The 16,315-nt window shown below is 43.8% G+C and overlaps 1 protein-coding gene across 1 annotated transcript; it reads right to left on the bottom strand.

Annotated features, from left to right (window-relative positions):
• Window positions 1-81: 81 nt before the first annotated feature.
• LOC111960696 (signal recognition particle receptor subunit alpha) lies at window positions 82-14,398 on the bottom strand. Its single transcript, XM_023982861.2, has 14 exons — window positions 14,044-14,398; window positions 12,664-12,747; window positions 12,371-12,534; window positions 11,991-12,151; window positions 11,505-11,667; window positions 11,246-11,402; window positions 10,865-10,992; window positions 10,620-10,738; window positions 9,523-9,609; window positions 9,172-9,344; window positions 8,704-8,917; window positions 8,326-8,489; window positions 845-943; window positions 82-474 (listed from the first exon to the last, which is right to left on the bottom strand). Exons 1-14 carry the CDS (start codon window positions 14,164-14,166, stop codon window positions 346-348), a joined length of 1,965 nt encoding a protein of 654 aa, XP_023838629.1. The 5' UTR covers window positions 14,167-14,398; the 3' UTR covers window positions 82-345.
• Between the last annotated feature and the right edge of the window lie 1,917 nt (window positions 14,399-16,315).

Genomic DNA, 16,315 nt, shown 5'->3' with positions numbered 1-16,315 from the left:
TTTGACAATCTGAGTAACCTGTGAGTGAGGACAAATAAATATTCTCTATTTGATTGGATAAAAAGTCAGGAAATGTGTCTCTTGAACTTCACTGCATCACTTTAAAGTAAAATTGAGGTACTTTTGAATTTGGCCCAACTGTTTACAGATAATGCAAGAGACTCTTCTTGCTTAAAAGTCAACACCCACCACTTTCCCAGATGGAGTTGGGAGGAAGCTTGTGTGTTTTGCGTTTGGTGCTATGTGGAGGGTTAGGATGTGAGCCACAGGACAGGGTTAGCAGGACCGGACATCTCGAAGCGCTGTGTTATGATAGTGGTGAACACAGATGCAGGCAGCAGCCACTCAGGCCTTCATGAGGGCGCCCACAACAGCACGGGCGTTGAGGCTCCGCAGGTCATTGTACGTCTGCCCTGTGCCCACAAACACAATGGGCTGGCCTGTGATGTAGGTCATTGAGATGGCAGCGCCAACCTGAGGGGAGGAGTGACATCAGCTTTGCAACCAAAAACCATGCAGACTTCTGTTCTGACAATCCGATAAGGATGTCAAACAGCATTTAAAAAGCTTAGACTTCCTATCAATAAAAAACATTGTTTACAGGGACTTCTGTTAACCCATAATAATCTAAGCCGGGGTTCTACTAAACTATATGGAATTATTTTCTTATGGTTATACCAAGGATAATTTAGCCAATTGATAGAGTAAAAAAAAAATATATATATTAGATTTTTGGCTTTACTATTAACACATTGAATAACAGATTCACTACATGGAAAAAGTCACCCCAAAATATAAAAAGTAAGTTTGTTATGAAGTGTCTGTATTCAAATAACATACGAACCTTGTCATCAATGGTGTCAAACTTGGTGAGAACGATCCCGTCGATGAGACGAGGCTTATCAGACATGGAGTGATCAGCCAGCGCCTGGTTAAATTTCACCTGCAAGTATAGTATCGCAACATAAGACAGCTATGCAAATCAACAAAAACAGTTACAGTATATATATATATTTTATTTTTAAAGGCGGCAGGTAGCCTAGCAGTCAAGCGGACTGGGCCAGTTACCGAAAGATCGCTGGTTCGAATCACCGAGCAGACTAGGTGAAAAAGCTGCCGATGTGCCCTTGAGCAAGGCACTTCTCCGGTAAGTTGCACTGGATAAGAGTGTCTGCTAAATGACTTAAATGTAAAATGTGCCCTCTGCACGAAAAATTAAAATACCATTTGGAAAGTATTCAGACCCCCTGACTTTTTCCATATTTTGTTATGTTACAGCCTTACTCAGATTAAATTGTTTTTTCTCCCTCCCTAATGTACACACAATAACCCATATTGACAAAGCGAACAGGTTTAGAAATGTTGGCAAAAAAAAAAGTAATATCACATAAGTATTTAGACCCTTTACTTTGTCGAAGCACCTTTGGCAGCGATTACAGCCTTGAATATGACGCTACAAGCTTGGCACACCTGTATTTGGGAAGTTTCTCCCATTCTCTGCAGATCCTTTCAAGCTCTGTTAAGTTGGATGGGGAGCGTCGCTGCACAGCTATTTTCAGGTCTTTCCAGAGAGTCCGGGCTCTGGCTAGGCCACTCAAGGACATTCAAGACCTGTCCTGAAGCCACTCCTGCGTTGTCTTGTCTGTGTGCTTAAGGTCGTTTTCCTGTTGGAAGGTGAACTTTCACCCCAGTCTGAGGTTCTCCCATCTCCACAGAGGAACTCTGGAGCTCTGTCAGAGTGACCATCAGGTTCTTGGTCATCTCCCTGACCAAAGCTCTTCTCCCCCAATTGCTAAGTTTGGCCGGGCGGTCAACTCTAGGAAGAGTCTTGGTGGTTCCAAACTCCTTCCATTTAAGAATGATGGTGACCGCCACCAGAGTCTCTGGGTTCGCGCCCAGGCTCTGTCGCAGCCAGGCCGCGACTGGGAGGTCCGTGGGGCGACGCACAATTGGCATAGCGTCGTCCGGGTTAGGGAGGGTTTGGCCGGTAGGGATATCCTTGTCTCATCGCGCTCCAGCGACTCCTGTGGCGGGCCGGGCGCAGTGCGCGCTAACCAAGGGGGCCAGGTACACGGTGTTTCCTCCGACACATTGGTGCGGCTGGCTTCCGGGTTGGAGGCGCGCTGTGTTAAGAAGCAGTGCGGCTTGGTTGGGTGGTGCTTCGGAGGACGCATGGCTTTCGACCTTCGTCTCTCCCGAGCCCGTACGGGAGTTGTAACGATGAGACAAGATAGTAATTACTAGCGATTGGATACCATGAAAATTGGTGAGAAAATGGGATAAAATGTAAATAAAAAAATAAAAGAATGGTGACCACTGTGTATTTGGGGACCTTCAATGCTGCAGAAATATTTTGGTACCCTTCCCCAGATCTGTGCCTCGATACAATCCTGTCTCAGAGCTCTACGGACAATTCCTTCGACCTCATGGCTCGGTTTCAAATCCTGTCACATACACATGGTTAGCAGATGTTAATGTGAGTGTAGCGAAATGCTTGTGTTTCTGGTTCCGACAGTGCAGTAATATCTAACTAGTAATCTAACACTAGACCCAACAACTACCTAATACACACAAATCTAAAAATGGGGAGAATGAGAGAGACTGAAAAACAGATTCTCGGGCCCAGCTTTGATGCACCTGTACTGACCTCGCTTTCTGGATGGTAGCGGTGTGAACAGGCAGTGGCTCGGGTGGTTGTTGTCTTTCATGATCTTTTTTGCCTTCCTGTGTCATAGAGGGCAGGTAGTTTGCGTCCGGTGAAAGCGCTGTGCAGACCGCACCATCCTCTGGAGAGCCATACGGTTGAGGGCGAAGCAGTTGCCGCATCAGGCTGTGATACAGCCCGACAGGATGCTCTCGATTGTGGATCTGTAAAAGTTAGTCAGGGTTTTGGGTGACAAGCCAAATTTTTTAAGCCTCCTGAGGTTGAACCACACTGTCTGTGTGGGTGGACCATTTCAGTTTGTCGTTGATGTGTACGCCAAGGAACTTAACTTCCCACCTTCTCCACTACTTTCCCGTCGATGTGGATAGGGAGGTGCTCCCTCTGCTGTTTCCTGATGTCCACAATCATCTCCTTTGTTTTGTTGACGTTGAATGAGAGGTTGTTTTCCTGACACCACACTCCGAGTGCCCTCACCTTTTACTGTACCTGTAGGCTGTCTTGTCGTTGTTGGTAATCAAGCCCACTACTGTTGTGTCATCTGCAAACTTGATGATTTAGTTGGAGGCGTGCATGGCCACACAGTCGTGGGTGAACAGGGAGGACAGGAGGGGGCTGAGCACGCACCTTTGTGGGGCCCCAGTGTTGAGGGTCAGCGAGATGGAGATGTTTCCAATCTTCACCACCTGGGGGCGGCCCGTCAGAAAGTCCAGGACCCAATTGCACAGGGCGGGGTTGAGACGCAGGGTTAAATGCTGAGTTGTATTCAATGAACAGCATTCTTACATACAGTTAAAGTCGGAAGTTTGCATACACTTAGGTTGGAGTCAGTAAAACTTTTTCAACTACTCCACAAATTTCTTGTTAACAAACTATAGTTTTGGCAAGTCGGTTAGGACATCAACTTTGTGCATGACAAGTCATTTTTTCAACAATGGTTTACAGACAGATATCACTTACAGTGAATTACATCACAATTCCAGTGGGTCAAAAGTTTACATACACTAAGTTGACTGTGCCTTTAAACAGCTTGGAAAATTCCAGAAAATGTCATGGCTTTAGAAGCTTCTGATAGGTTAATTGACATCATTTGAGTCAATTGGAGGAGTACCCGTGGATGTATTTCAAGGCCTACCTTCAAACTTAGTGCCTCTTTGCTTGACATCATGGGAAAAGCAAAATAAATCAGCCAAGACCTCAGAAAGAAGTGTAGACCTCCACAAGTCTGGTTCATCCTTGGGAGCAATTTCCAAATGCCTGAAGGTACCACGCTCATCTGTACAAACAATAGTACGCAAGTATAAACACCATGGGACCACACAGCCGTCATACCGCTCAGGAAGGAGACGCGTTCTGTCTACTTGAGATGAACGTACTTTGGTGCGAAAAAATGCTAATCAATCCCAGAACAAGAAAGGACCTTGTGAAGATGCTGGAGGAAACGGGTACAAAAGTATCTATATCCACAGTAAAACTATCCCTATATCGACAACCTGAAAGGCCGCTCAGCAAGGAAGAGGCCACTGCTCCAAAACTGCCATAAAATAGCCAGACTACGCTTTGCAACTGCACATGGGGACAAAAATCGTACGTGTCCTCTGGTCTGATGAAACAAAAATAGAACTGTTTGGCCATAACGACCATCGTTATGTTTGGAGGAAAAAGGGGGAGGCTTGCAAGCCGTAGAGCACCATCCCAACTGTGAAGCACGGGGGTGGCAGCATCATGATGTGGGGGTGCTTTGCTGCAGGAGGGATTGGTGCACTTCACAAAATAGATTGCATCATGAGGGAGGAAAAGTATGGGGATATATTGAAGCAACATCAAGACATCAGTCAGGAAGTTAAAGCTTGGTCGCAAATGGGTCTTCCAAATGGACAATGACACCAAGCATACTTCCAAAGTTGTGGCAAAATGGCTTAAGGACAAATAAGTCAAGGTATTGGAGTGGTCATCACAAAGCCCTGACCTCAAGCTCATAGAAAATGTGTGGGCAGAACTGAAAAGGCGTGTGTGAGCAAGGAGGCCTACAAACCTGACTCAGTTACACCAGCTCTGTCAGGAGGAATGGACCAAAATTCACCCAACTTATTGTGGGAAGCTTGTGGAAGGCTACCCGAAACATTTGACCCAAGTTAAACAAACAATTTAAAGGCAATGCTACCAAATACTAATTGAGTGTATGTAAACTTCTGACCCACTGGGAATGTGATGAAAGAAATAAAAGCTGAAAGAAATCACTATTATTCTGACATTTCACATTCTTAAAATGAAGTGGTGATCCTAACTGACCTATGACAGGGAATTCTTACTAGGATAACATTTTCAGGAATTGTGAAAAACTGAGTTTAAATGTACTTGGCTAAGGTGTTTGTAAACTTCCGACTTCAACTGTAGGTATTCCTCTTGTCCAGATGGGATTGTGCAGTGTGATGGCATCATCTGTGGTCCTGTTAGGGCGGTATGCAAACTGAAGTGGGTCTAGGGTGGCCGGTAAGGTGGAGGTGATATGATCCTTGACTAGTCTCTCAAAGCACTTCATGATGACAGAAGTGAATGTTATGGGGCGGTAGTCATTTGGTTCAGTTATCTTTGCCTTCTTGGGTACAGCAACAACGGTGGCCTTATAAATTCACTCACCGAGTCAGCGTATAGGTCGATGTTATTCTCTGAGGCTGACTGGAACATATTCCAGTCCTCGTGATCAAAACAATCTTGAAGTGTGGATTCCGATTGGTCAGACCAGCGTTGAATGGTTCTAGTCACTGGTATATCCTGTTTGAGTTTCTGCCTATAAGACGGTAGGAGCAAGATGGCGTCGTGGTCGGATTTTCCGAAGGGAGGGCGGGGGAGGGCTTTGTATGCATTGCGGAAGGTAGAGTAGCAGTGGTCGAGTGTATTACCCCAGCGTGTAGTGCAATCACTATGCTAATAGACTTTAAGTAGCCCTGTTCTCAAATTTGCTTTGTTAAAATCCCCACCTACAATAAATGCAGCCACAGGATATGGCTTCCAGTTTACATAGAGTCCAGTGAAGTTCCTTGAGGGCCTGCTTAAGGGGGAATGTACACAGCTGTGACTATAACTGACGAGAATTCTCGTCAGTTATAGATTGTGAGGAATTCTAGGTCGGGGGAGCAGAAGGACTTGAGTTCCTGTATGTTGTTATGATGATTACACCATGAGTCGTTAAATCATTTAGAATACAACCCCCGCCCTTCCTCTTCCCAGAGAGGTGTTTATCTCTGTTGGCGCGATGCATGGAGATGTTTCTGTGAAACAGAGAATGTTACAACCTCTGTCTCTCTGGAAGGCAACCCTGGCTCGAATTTCGTCTACCTTGTTGTCAAGAGACTGGACATTGGCGAGTAGTATACTCGGGAGCGGTGGGCGATGTGCACGTCTACGGAGCCGGCTTCTGGGATTAGATCCATTGTCCTGGGTGGTGGTCCAAACAGAGGTTCCACTTCGGGAAAGTCGTATTCCTGGTCGTAATGTTGGTAAGTTGACGTCGCTCTTATATCCAATAGTTCTTCCCGGCTGTATGTAATAAGACTAAAGATTTCCTGGGGTAATAATTTAAGAAATAATACATAAAAACAAAATTCTGCATAGTTTCCTAAGAACTCGAAGCGAGGCGGCCATCTCTGTCGGCGCCATCTTGAGAATTTTGCACTGTCAACTGTGGGACCTTATATAGACAGGTATATGCCTTGTCCAATCAATTGAATTTACCACAGGTGGACTCCAAGTTGTAAAAACACCTCAAGGATGATCAATGGAAACAGGATGCACCTGAGCTCAATTTTGAGTCTCATAACATAGGGTCTGAATACTTATGTAAATAAGGTCTGTTTTTTTTACTTGTAATAAATTCGCTAACATTTCTAAAAACCTGCTTTATGGAAAAAGGGAAGGGGTCTGAATACACTGTATAATCTGATAGCGCAGCCCATTTCAAATTTCTAGGGTTGTAGTAAATACAGCTAAAGCTCAGGGATTTTTCTACCATTGTAATCTTTGGACGGGCTGCCTAAGTGTTTTTATCGGGTCACTTAACTCCAAACCGTGTAAAAAAAAAAAAAAAAAAAAAGATTTTGGATGCATAAACGCTTTCAGTGTAAACTTAAATGACAAAAAACAGAAAGTATGTAGAAAAGATGGACCTATATATTTTTTTAAATAATATAATATTTGAGAGGTAACAATAATCAAAATAAAAGCTACACAGTCAGGGAGAATTGACAACTCCAAAAACAATGAATTTAGAATTATTACATTTTTGTTATTGTTTTAGCAGAATTAGCCATGGCAAAATGCATAGAATTTCAAGAAACTAGCTTTAAGAGCAAAGTTCTCAGCTGAATGGAGAAATTTGTAGAATTGCAGGAAATTGGCTTAGAAACTTAAAAATATCTCTATACCGCCAAGATGGCAGCCCCATTTTCAACCAGAAAAAACCCTGAAGCTATAGCATAATTCAAAATTAACTCAAGTCTCTAAAACGCATCTGGAATTCTTTGACAGTTGGTCTGTTTTTTTAACCTTCTAGGGATCAGCGTTTCAGAGGCATATTAAACAGTAGGATGTTATATGACAGTGGTCACAAACCTTTTGAGTCAAGATCACTTTCTGAATCAAAATGCATGCCGAGATCTAACGCTCTGATTTTTTTATTAACATGACTTTAAAAAATGTTTAAGCCTACGCAACATTAACCAATTAAAAACAGTACTGTAGCAATGAGGTTTGTGCAGTAAGCTATAGGCCCAAAACATTATCACCGCATACTGGCTTTGCTTGAATTTACCTGCCAATTCATTGTTGTTTGGGCCATTTTTTAAAATTATATTTCAAAATTTGAGGTAGGCTATATGATCACACCGGTAATAGATCCATTGTTGTATTACTTGTGAGGCAAAGCTGAGTGAGCATACATTTAAATAATTAGCTTTTTATTTTACTGGGCTGATGGTGCCTGCATCTGATGGTCAGTCTCAACAGAGGGAGAGAGCAGCAGACTGAGGGTCCGTCTCTCAATATCCCTCCACTCTCCCTTTCCTCCACTGACCAAAAAAGGACACTGTCTTCCAGCTGATGGCGAAACTCGAGTCGCACCACATTATTTGCGCCTCATGCACAAATTCATGTTGTTACTCCTATGAACAGAGAAAGTGAAATATTCCTTGATAGGAAAAAAGACCCAAACCGCTAATAATAACAACGCAAGCCTATAGATACACTTTCATTACTTGTAGCGCTGAGTGGAAAGAGGAAGAACGCACATTTTATGGCTTATAAAAGTGTTGACAGTGCTGAGTAAGAACTTAAACATGAACTCACTCATAAAAACAGCAGCTCTTTGCTGTATTTGTTGAGTCTCTCTGGTCCTGGTTTTAAATGTTTTGAGATCTCACAGTATACATTTTGCCGTAGCTTTCTTTTATGCCTGCTACGTTACTGCAGACTCGGTTATCTGAGCAATCTGATTAGCCAGCGGTAGCATAGTGCACTTGGCTGCACCTACCACCAACAGCCCGAGACTAATAAAAAAATAGGAACACAAGGCTTTATCGTTGGGTTTTTTACAGAAATGTTTGGCAATCGACTAGAAATGCCTTGAAGATCGACCGGTTGGTGACCACTGTTGTATAAGGACTCACCAGCTGGTCCACAGCCTCGTTGCCCACTAGAGCTTCCCCCACGAACAGCACCAGGTCAGGCATGTTGACAGCTATCAGCTTGGCCAGAGCCGTCATCAGGGGGGTGTTGTCCTGCATCCGCCCTGCAGTGTCCACCAGCACCACATCGAAGGCCTGGTTACGGGCTGGACAGAGAGACAACGAAGGATTTCTTCACTTGGTTGAATGGACGTCTGACTTGGTCCATATACTCAGTTAATATGCGAGACAATAAGAAGCATTCGTGAACCCCTCCTACATATCATCATACATTTATTTGAGGACAGACAGAGCTATGGCACACTATGAGGCTAGGATGACCTAGTCTATGAATGGCAAGCTGGGGAATGGTATGGTTACCATAGGCGATAGCCTCCATGGCGATGCCAGCAGCGTCCTTCCCGTAGCCCTTCTCATAAAGCTGCACTATTGGCCGTCCCCCGTGGTCCTGAGGGGGGTGCAGGGAGTTAAGGCGGCGCTGGTGGGTACGCAGCTGCTCCACGGCCCCCGCACGGAACGTGTCACAGGCTGCTATCAGCACGGTGAAACCGTTCTCGATTAGCCAGAAGGAGATCTGCACACAGACAGAGGATGTAGGGTTTCAGCAAATAAAAAATAATTTCCTGTTTTTTCCTGAGGTCTGAATGGGGGCTTCCCAGGTATTCGGTAGCCTATGTATCTAGACAGCCTGGAAAGGTCCAACCGGGACCTGGTTTGGTTAAATGGATACAACCCAGGTTTGAAATCCCCAGCAATACCAATGTTTTCAATATGACGGATTAACAGAAGGGAAAAAAATAATAATATTGACACCATGGTGGATCTCACCTTGGCCAGGTTGGTGGACTTTCCGACCCCGTTGACCCCACAGAAGGTGATGACAAAGGGCCTGCGCTGGCTACGAGCCTCCAGGACGTCTCTCAGGATGTCCACACGCCGCTTGGGCTGCAGGATCTGGACCAGGGAGTCCTGCAGGGCCCCCTTTACAGTTGAGGCCACAGCTATTACGAGAGGGGGGGCTTTATCAGAGCAAGAGGGGTACTCTGAACTGTTGTGCAGCATCTTCATCTCTTTGGGGGAGTGCAGTCTATCTCGTTCACTTAAATCTCTCCACAGGTGAACTCATTATATTGTGGACTTATTCTACTCAGTAGCTATGTGGAAGACAGTTGTACTCACTGGTGAAGGTGCCCATGACTTTGCCCTCCAGTTTCTTGGCTACAGAGTCACAGAGTTGGGAGGCAATTTCAGCTGCTACATTCTTAGCTGGAAAAAATTAATAAAAATTAAAGATGAGAAAATTCTATGAATACAAGTCGAATGTGAAGCTTTTCCCCTCAGGTGATCTAGGACATGTACAAATCTATGTTGAATAGTTAATTACACTCCCTTACATATTTATTTTGACAGTGAAGCTAAAACTTATGTCTCTATACTCCAGCATTTTGGATTTGAGATTAAATGTTTCATATAAGAGACAGTACAGAATGTCACCTTTTATTTGAGGGGATTTTCATATGTCCCTGTTTTACTGTTTAGAAATGAAAGTACTTTATGTATCTAGTCCCCTCCATTTGAAGTGCATGTGGATGCTACCATGATTAAGGATAATCTTTCATTAATAATGAGTGAGGAAGTTAGATGCACAAAGATCATACATCCAAGGCATACTAACCTCTCACTATTAACAATAACAAGGGAGGTTAACATTTTTTTGGGGGGGTTGGATATTTATGCCTCTAACTTCCTCAAATCATTATTCTCAATTAATTCAGGATTATTCACATTAATGTAGAAGTGTTCTGGAACATATATTCTTATTTACAATAAGCGACTCCAAAGACAATACATTATGTACCACTAATTTCTATTGGGCACAACAATCTGAAACACAAGCAATACAAATTTCAAAAATGTACAACAACTTTGTAGAGTCACAAGATTGATGTAGTCATTGCATGCAAGGAATATGGGACCAATACTAAACGTTTGACCACCCCACAAGTTAATTTGTCCAAATACTTACAACCTTCAAATGGAGGGGACTAGATAAATAGGGCTTTCATTTCTAAAAGGTAAAACAGATATGAAAATACCCTCAAATAAAAAGGTGACATTCTGTATGGTCACCTCATATGAAACATTTGATCTCAAATCCAAAATGCTGGAGTATAGAGCAAAATGTAAAGTTTTAGCTTCACTGTCCAAATAAATATGAAGGGGAGTGTATGTGTTAAGAAACTGATACTGTAGTGGGGGAACAGAGGAGTCCATACCGATGAGGTGGTCCCTCATCTTGTCCAGAACTGGCTCCATGTCCTCCTGGCTCAGACTCTTAGAACCCACCAGGCCCTTGAGCATCCCAAACATCCCTCCAAAAGCACCCTTTTTGGGGCTGAGGAACATTTTTAAAAGGACACTTAGACAGGAGCAACAGGGCACAACATCACATTCATATCATCTTCCATTCCTCAGCCATGCTTCCTATTATCTGACACATTAAATAATCAAAGGGTCTCACATTTTCTTGCTAGTGTCAGCAACTACCACCCTCTCCACCGCATCTTCCTCCTCCTCCTCCTCATCTCCCTCGCTGGACTCGTAATCCACGGCGAGCAAGTCACCCTTCATCGAGCTCAGCTGCATCCCCTGGACAACAAGACAAGACTTTACTAAGATGTGCAATTCCTATAAACTAAGCACTTCTACAACACATGGGCCTTATTTATCAAGGTACCAACTGAGCATCCCTGAAGGCTATTAGCTCTAGTCTGGTTAAACCAGACAGATCACTGCGCTCACCATTATTTCACTGCACTTTTAAATAATGTGAGTGCAGCATTCAGTCTGGTACAACCAGGCTATATTAGCTCTCCTGCTCTCAAACCCAACAGGCACATACCGGGTCAGCTTGAGCGTCCAAGCCTTGGTCCCCAGCAGCATGGGCTCCATTGCCATTGCTCTGGCTGTAGTCCAGTTCCTTGGTGCTGCTGCCACCCAAGGTCCACACCCGCTTCTCTTTCCCCTTGGGTTTCTCCTTCGCAGGCTTGGGGGACTTACTGGAAGGCAAGAGACAATGTGACTTCCAGTACTGAAGCAACTGTCAGCAACATTCAAAATTAGAACTTTAACCACATTGTGTGTCCCCCACCCCCACTCACCTGGGCTTCTCCACAGGTGCCCCCATGCGCTTGCGGATAAACTCCTCTCTCTTCTTCTGAATGATCTCCTCCTGGGTCAAGCCTTGGTTACCGTTCTCTACTGTCTTCTGGGCACTGGTCGGAGCCTTAGCTTTTTCCCCTTTCACAGGCTCAGCAGCAGGAGCTAGGGGGGAAAATATCAGAAACTAACCCCATCCACACAAAACATTATCAATGTCCCCATCACAGGAGGTTGGTGGCACCTTAATTGGGGAGAATGGGCTCGAGCGGAATAGTATCAAATACGTGATTGCTATGTGTTTGATGCCATTCCAGTCGCTCCATTTCAGCCATTATTATGAGCCGTCCTCCCCTCAGCAGCCTTCTCTGGTCCCCATGAAATTAAAACATGAAGGAAAAAATGGGCCCGTTTCAAACAGAAATAGTGTAACCATGACAAAGTGCTTGTATTCCAACACCTTCATAATAATCATGTCAAACCCTTACCCTCTTTTTTGGCATTCTTATTCTTCTTGCCACCCTGTTCCTTGCCCTTATCCCCTCCCTTCGTCTCGATCATGGACTTCACAGTTTTCTGGGATTTCAGGGAAGCATTGAAGCTTCTCATGGAGGTGGGACCTCGAGCTTTGCTGCTCTCCTCCGCCTCACTAGAGCACAACAGGACAGTAACATTTGAGTCAAAGCACTTATAATTTCACTATAGTTCAAGTCAAATGCTATGTTGTACAAGTAGACTACAGGTCCTTGTAGACCTGTGAGTTGGCAACTCAACAGCTGGTTGTGTGTGTGAGATTCAACAAATTAGTTTGAAAGCAGAATCTTCTCTTTATGCACCAGTATCAGCCCTAAGATATGACACTGCTTACCGAAGAAGCATTTTGAAGTCATCCTCAAACGCAAAATGGCTGTTCAACAGCGTAAGGGCCCCCTTTTGCTCCAGCTCATTCTTATAGCGATCCCTGAAGTGGAGCTGTACGTCATCTATGAACTTGTCAACATACGTCAGCGTCAGGATCTTTTGAAAACCCACCTATACAAAAAAGAGAAACATGGTCAGTTTGGAGTCCATAGACTGCATGAGATGAAAACATGTTGTATGGTATGTTCCTTCAGGAAATAGTAAATGTTATAATACACTGCAGTTCTCTGTGAAACTTACCACAAAAACCAGCTCAAACTCATTATCGAGTTTGTACTTAAGACTCAAGGCATCATGAGTATAGGAATTGTTGCCACTGCGCTCCTGAAACAAAATAAGAGAAGTATTAACATTAGGCTACTCAATACTGTAACACAGATCAGAGGTTTTCACTAAAATGAAAACATTTCTCTTGAACACATGCTCTACACTGAACAAAAATAAACAACATGTAAAGTGTTGGTCCCATGTTTCATGAGCTTAAATAAAAGATCCCAGAAATGTTCCATATGGACAAAAACCGTATTTCTCTAAAATGTTTGGCAAAATGTGTTTACATCCCTGTTAGTGAGCATTTATCCATTGCCAAGATAATTCATCCACCTGACAGGTTTGGCATATCAAGAAGCTGATTAAGCAGTTTGATCATTACACAGGTGCACCTTATGCTGGGAACAATCAAAGGCCACTTTAAAAATGTGCAGTTGTGTCACACAAGACAATACCATAGATGTTTCAAATTTTGAGGGAGCATACATACATCCTGCTAACTGCAGGAATGTCCACCAGAGCTGTTGCCAGAGAACTGAATGTTAATTTCTCTACCATAAACCACCTGTCATTTTACAGAATTTGGCAGTACTTCCAACCAGCCTCACAACCGCAGACCACGTGTGGGCGACCGGTTTGCTGATGTCAACGTTGTGAACAAAGTGCTCTATGATGGCGGTGGGGTTATGGTATGGGCAGGCGTAAACTACGGACAACAAACACAATTGCATTTTATCAATGGTAAATTGAATGCACAGAGATACCATGACGAGATCCTGATGTTTTCTGATCCAGACCACGTACCTTACCCCTTTTTTATGTATCTGTATTCCTAGTCACATGAAATCCATAGATTAGGGCATAATGAATTTATTTAAAATGTACTTATTTCCTTATATGAACTAACTCAGTAAAATCTTGGAAATTGTTGCGTTTATATTTTTGTTACGTATAAATACTTGATATCTAGCTAGCTACGTGGTAATAGTATTGCATTTTGTGATAATCCCACTAGGCTGTGATATTGTGATGTGGCTGGCAAAATAACAACCTGTTAACCCCAGTTCCCAAATCCCCCATGTCTGTATTACGCAACCATATACTAGCTAGCGCAATCGTAACATTAGCAAGCTAACAAGTGCGCTAGCTTTACCAATAGATACATCCTATTTAGTTTAGACGAAGAAGAATTTACATGATAAGTGTATCTACGAAAGCTACGTAGCTACATTAGCTAACCAGTTTGTTGATGAAGTGGCGACGCTCTGGCGCATGCTGAAAAACAGACAATACACATGGCTAGGCTGCATAGAAACATGACAGCTGTCACTTGATTTAAGTATTTCTCACCTGAAGGATCACGGAGCGGATCAGCGCGTTGACAGGCCCGGTGAAGGATTCTGTAACACCGGTTCCCTGAAAACACCACAACACTATGCCCCCCTTACTAAAGATGGTGAAGAAATCCAGCATCTTGACACCACGTACACGAGATAATATACCAACGTAAAGAAAACAAACACTAACGTTAAACTGAAGGGGGGGGAAAAACGCTATAAATAACTGAGCCGACGAATCTTTTAAGTGCCTTCCACCTCCAGAAGGAAATCTAATCAGATATACAGTATCTGATGAAAAATTTCCTCCCAAGTCTAGCTACCTCCACTAACACTGTTTTAGACACGTCAGATGCAAGACCAGGAAATGACGTTTTCTTCCGGTGATTTCTGATTCTTCTTCTTTTTCTTTGGAGTTTAACGGCGGTTGGCATCCAATATGCGGCATTACCGCCACAAACTGGACTATGATATAAAATCATTATACTTTGTGATACAAAACGGGGAAAGGAAAAACAAAAAACACCCTTCCAACTGTGGTGGCAGAATTTGGGGTGAGCTGTTGTAACTTCTCAAGGGATATGTTCTGTGTTGGACTGTGATGTTATGCCTTTCATAGACTCCTGGTATGTATGCACCCTAACACAAGGTATTGTGTTCCGGAACTGTTGCTTGTATAAAAGAACCGTTGTGTAAACAATTTTATTGTGTTATCACTTCCCACTATATAAAGAACATGTAACCATTCTCAAGTTCTTCCCTGTGAAATCAGAGGTAGATCTCCCCTACAGCTGCTTGTATTAAAGGTTTTCTATTATACCATTAAGTAGTCTCTGCCTTCATCTTTGGATCTAATTTTCCACAACATTTGGTGCCGTGATCCGGATGAGAAAAACCTGAATTTTTGTGTCGTCACTTCCTCTTGAATTTGCAGACGTGTTGCTGTGCGTTTTGTTGCTGTGCGTTTTGTTGCCAACCTTACTTTACTAGCTGACAACTTTACGTTTGTTTTTTGTTTTTTAATTACCGTTTATATTTTTAGTTTTTCCATCACAACTTTTTTCCCTCATTCAACTTTTTCACTCCGGACGCTTTATCTGGACATGGTTCGTCAGCACTTTCAACAGCCGAAGCTAAGTAGTAACATTAACATGATGTCTTCTAATTGCAGTCGCAGTACTCATAATATACAGGAGAACGATCGCCTTATGGCGAGGATAGCTGTGCTGCAAGCCCAGCTTCAGACGCAATCGTTAGGCAAGGGTAATTTCAGTGTAGGAAAGGATGAAACAGCGTCTGTGCCACCAGTAAGTACAGATAGTAACGTTAGTATAAATCCCCCCGCACAGTCCCCGCAGCCGGACAACTTTCTCATGGCTTCTGGAGGGAAATGCTGTAGGAATGCTCAACTGGTGTCGCTCATTCAGCCGACAGAAACTTTCAACCGGTTTTCCCCATTAAGTAGCGAGTCAGAGTCTGAGGCCGAGTCTTCTCTTGTCTCTACTCCTCCCGTTACGGGGTCTGAGACGCCGAAGGCTCCCACCATTAGCTCTGACAAATTGAAAACCCTAGTCATTGGCGACTCCATTACCCGCAGTATTAGACTTAAAACGAATCACCCAGCGATCATACACTGTTTACCAGGGGGCAGGGCTACCGACGTTAAGGCTAATCTGAAGATGGTGCTGGCTAAAGCTAAAACTGACGAGTGTAGAGAGTATAGAGATATTGTTATCCACGTCGGCACCAACGATGTCAGGATGAAACAGTCAGAGGTCACCAAGCGCAACATAGCTTCATCGTGTAAATCAGCTAGAAAGATGTGTCGGCATCGAGTAATTGTCTCTGGCCCCCTCCCAGTTAGGGGGAGTGACGAGCTCTACAGCAGAGTCTCACAACTCAATCGCTGGTTGAAAACTGTTTTCTGCCCCTCCCAAAAATTAGAATTTGTAGATAATTGGCCCTCTTTCTGGGACTCACCCACAAACAGGACCAAGCCTGACCTGCTGAGGAGTGACGGACTCCATCCTAGCTGGAGGGGTGCTCTCATCTTATCTACCAACATAGACAGGGCTCTAACTCCTCTAGCTCCACAATGAAATAGGGTGCAGGCCAGGCAGCAGGCTGTTAGCCAACCTGCCAGCTTAGTGGAGTCTGCCACTAGCATAGTCAGTGTAGTCAGCTCAGCCATCCCCATTGAGACTGTGTCTGTGCCTCGACCTAGGTTGGGCAAAACTAAACATGGCGGTGTTCGCCTTAGCAATCTCATTAGGATAAAGACCTCC

This window comes from Salvelinus sp. IW2-2015, linkage group LG4p (assembly GCF_002910315.2).
Source record: "Salvelinus sp. IW2-2015 linkage group LG4p, ASM291031v2, whole genome shotgun sequence".
Taxonomy (NCBI): Eukaryota; Metazoa; Chordata; class Actinopteri; order Salmoniformes; family Salmonidae; genus Salvelinus; species Salvelinus sp. IW2-2015.
Note: the sequence above shows the minus strand (reverse complement) of the source record. Positions and strands in the feature narration are given on the sequence as shown.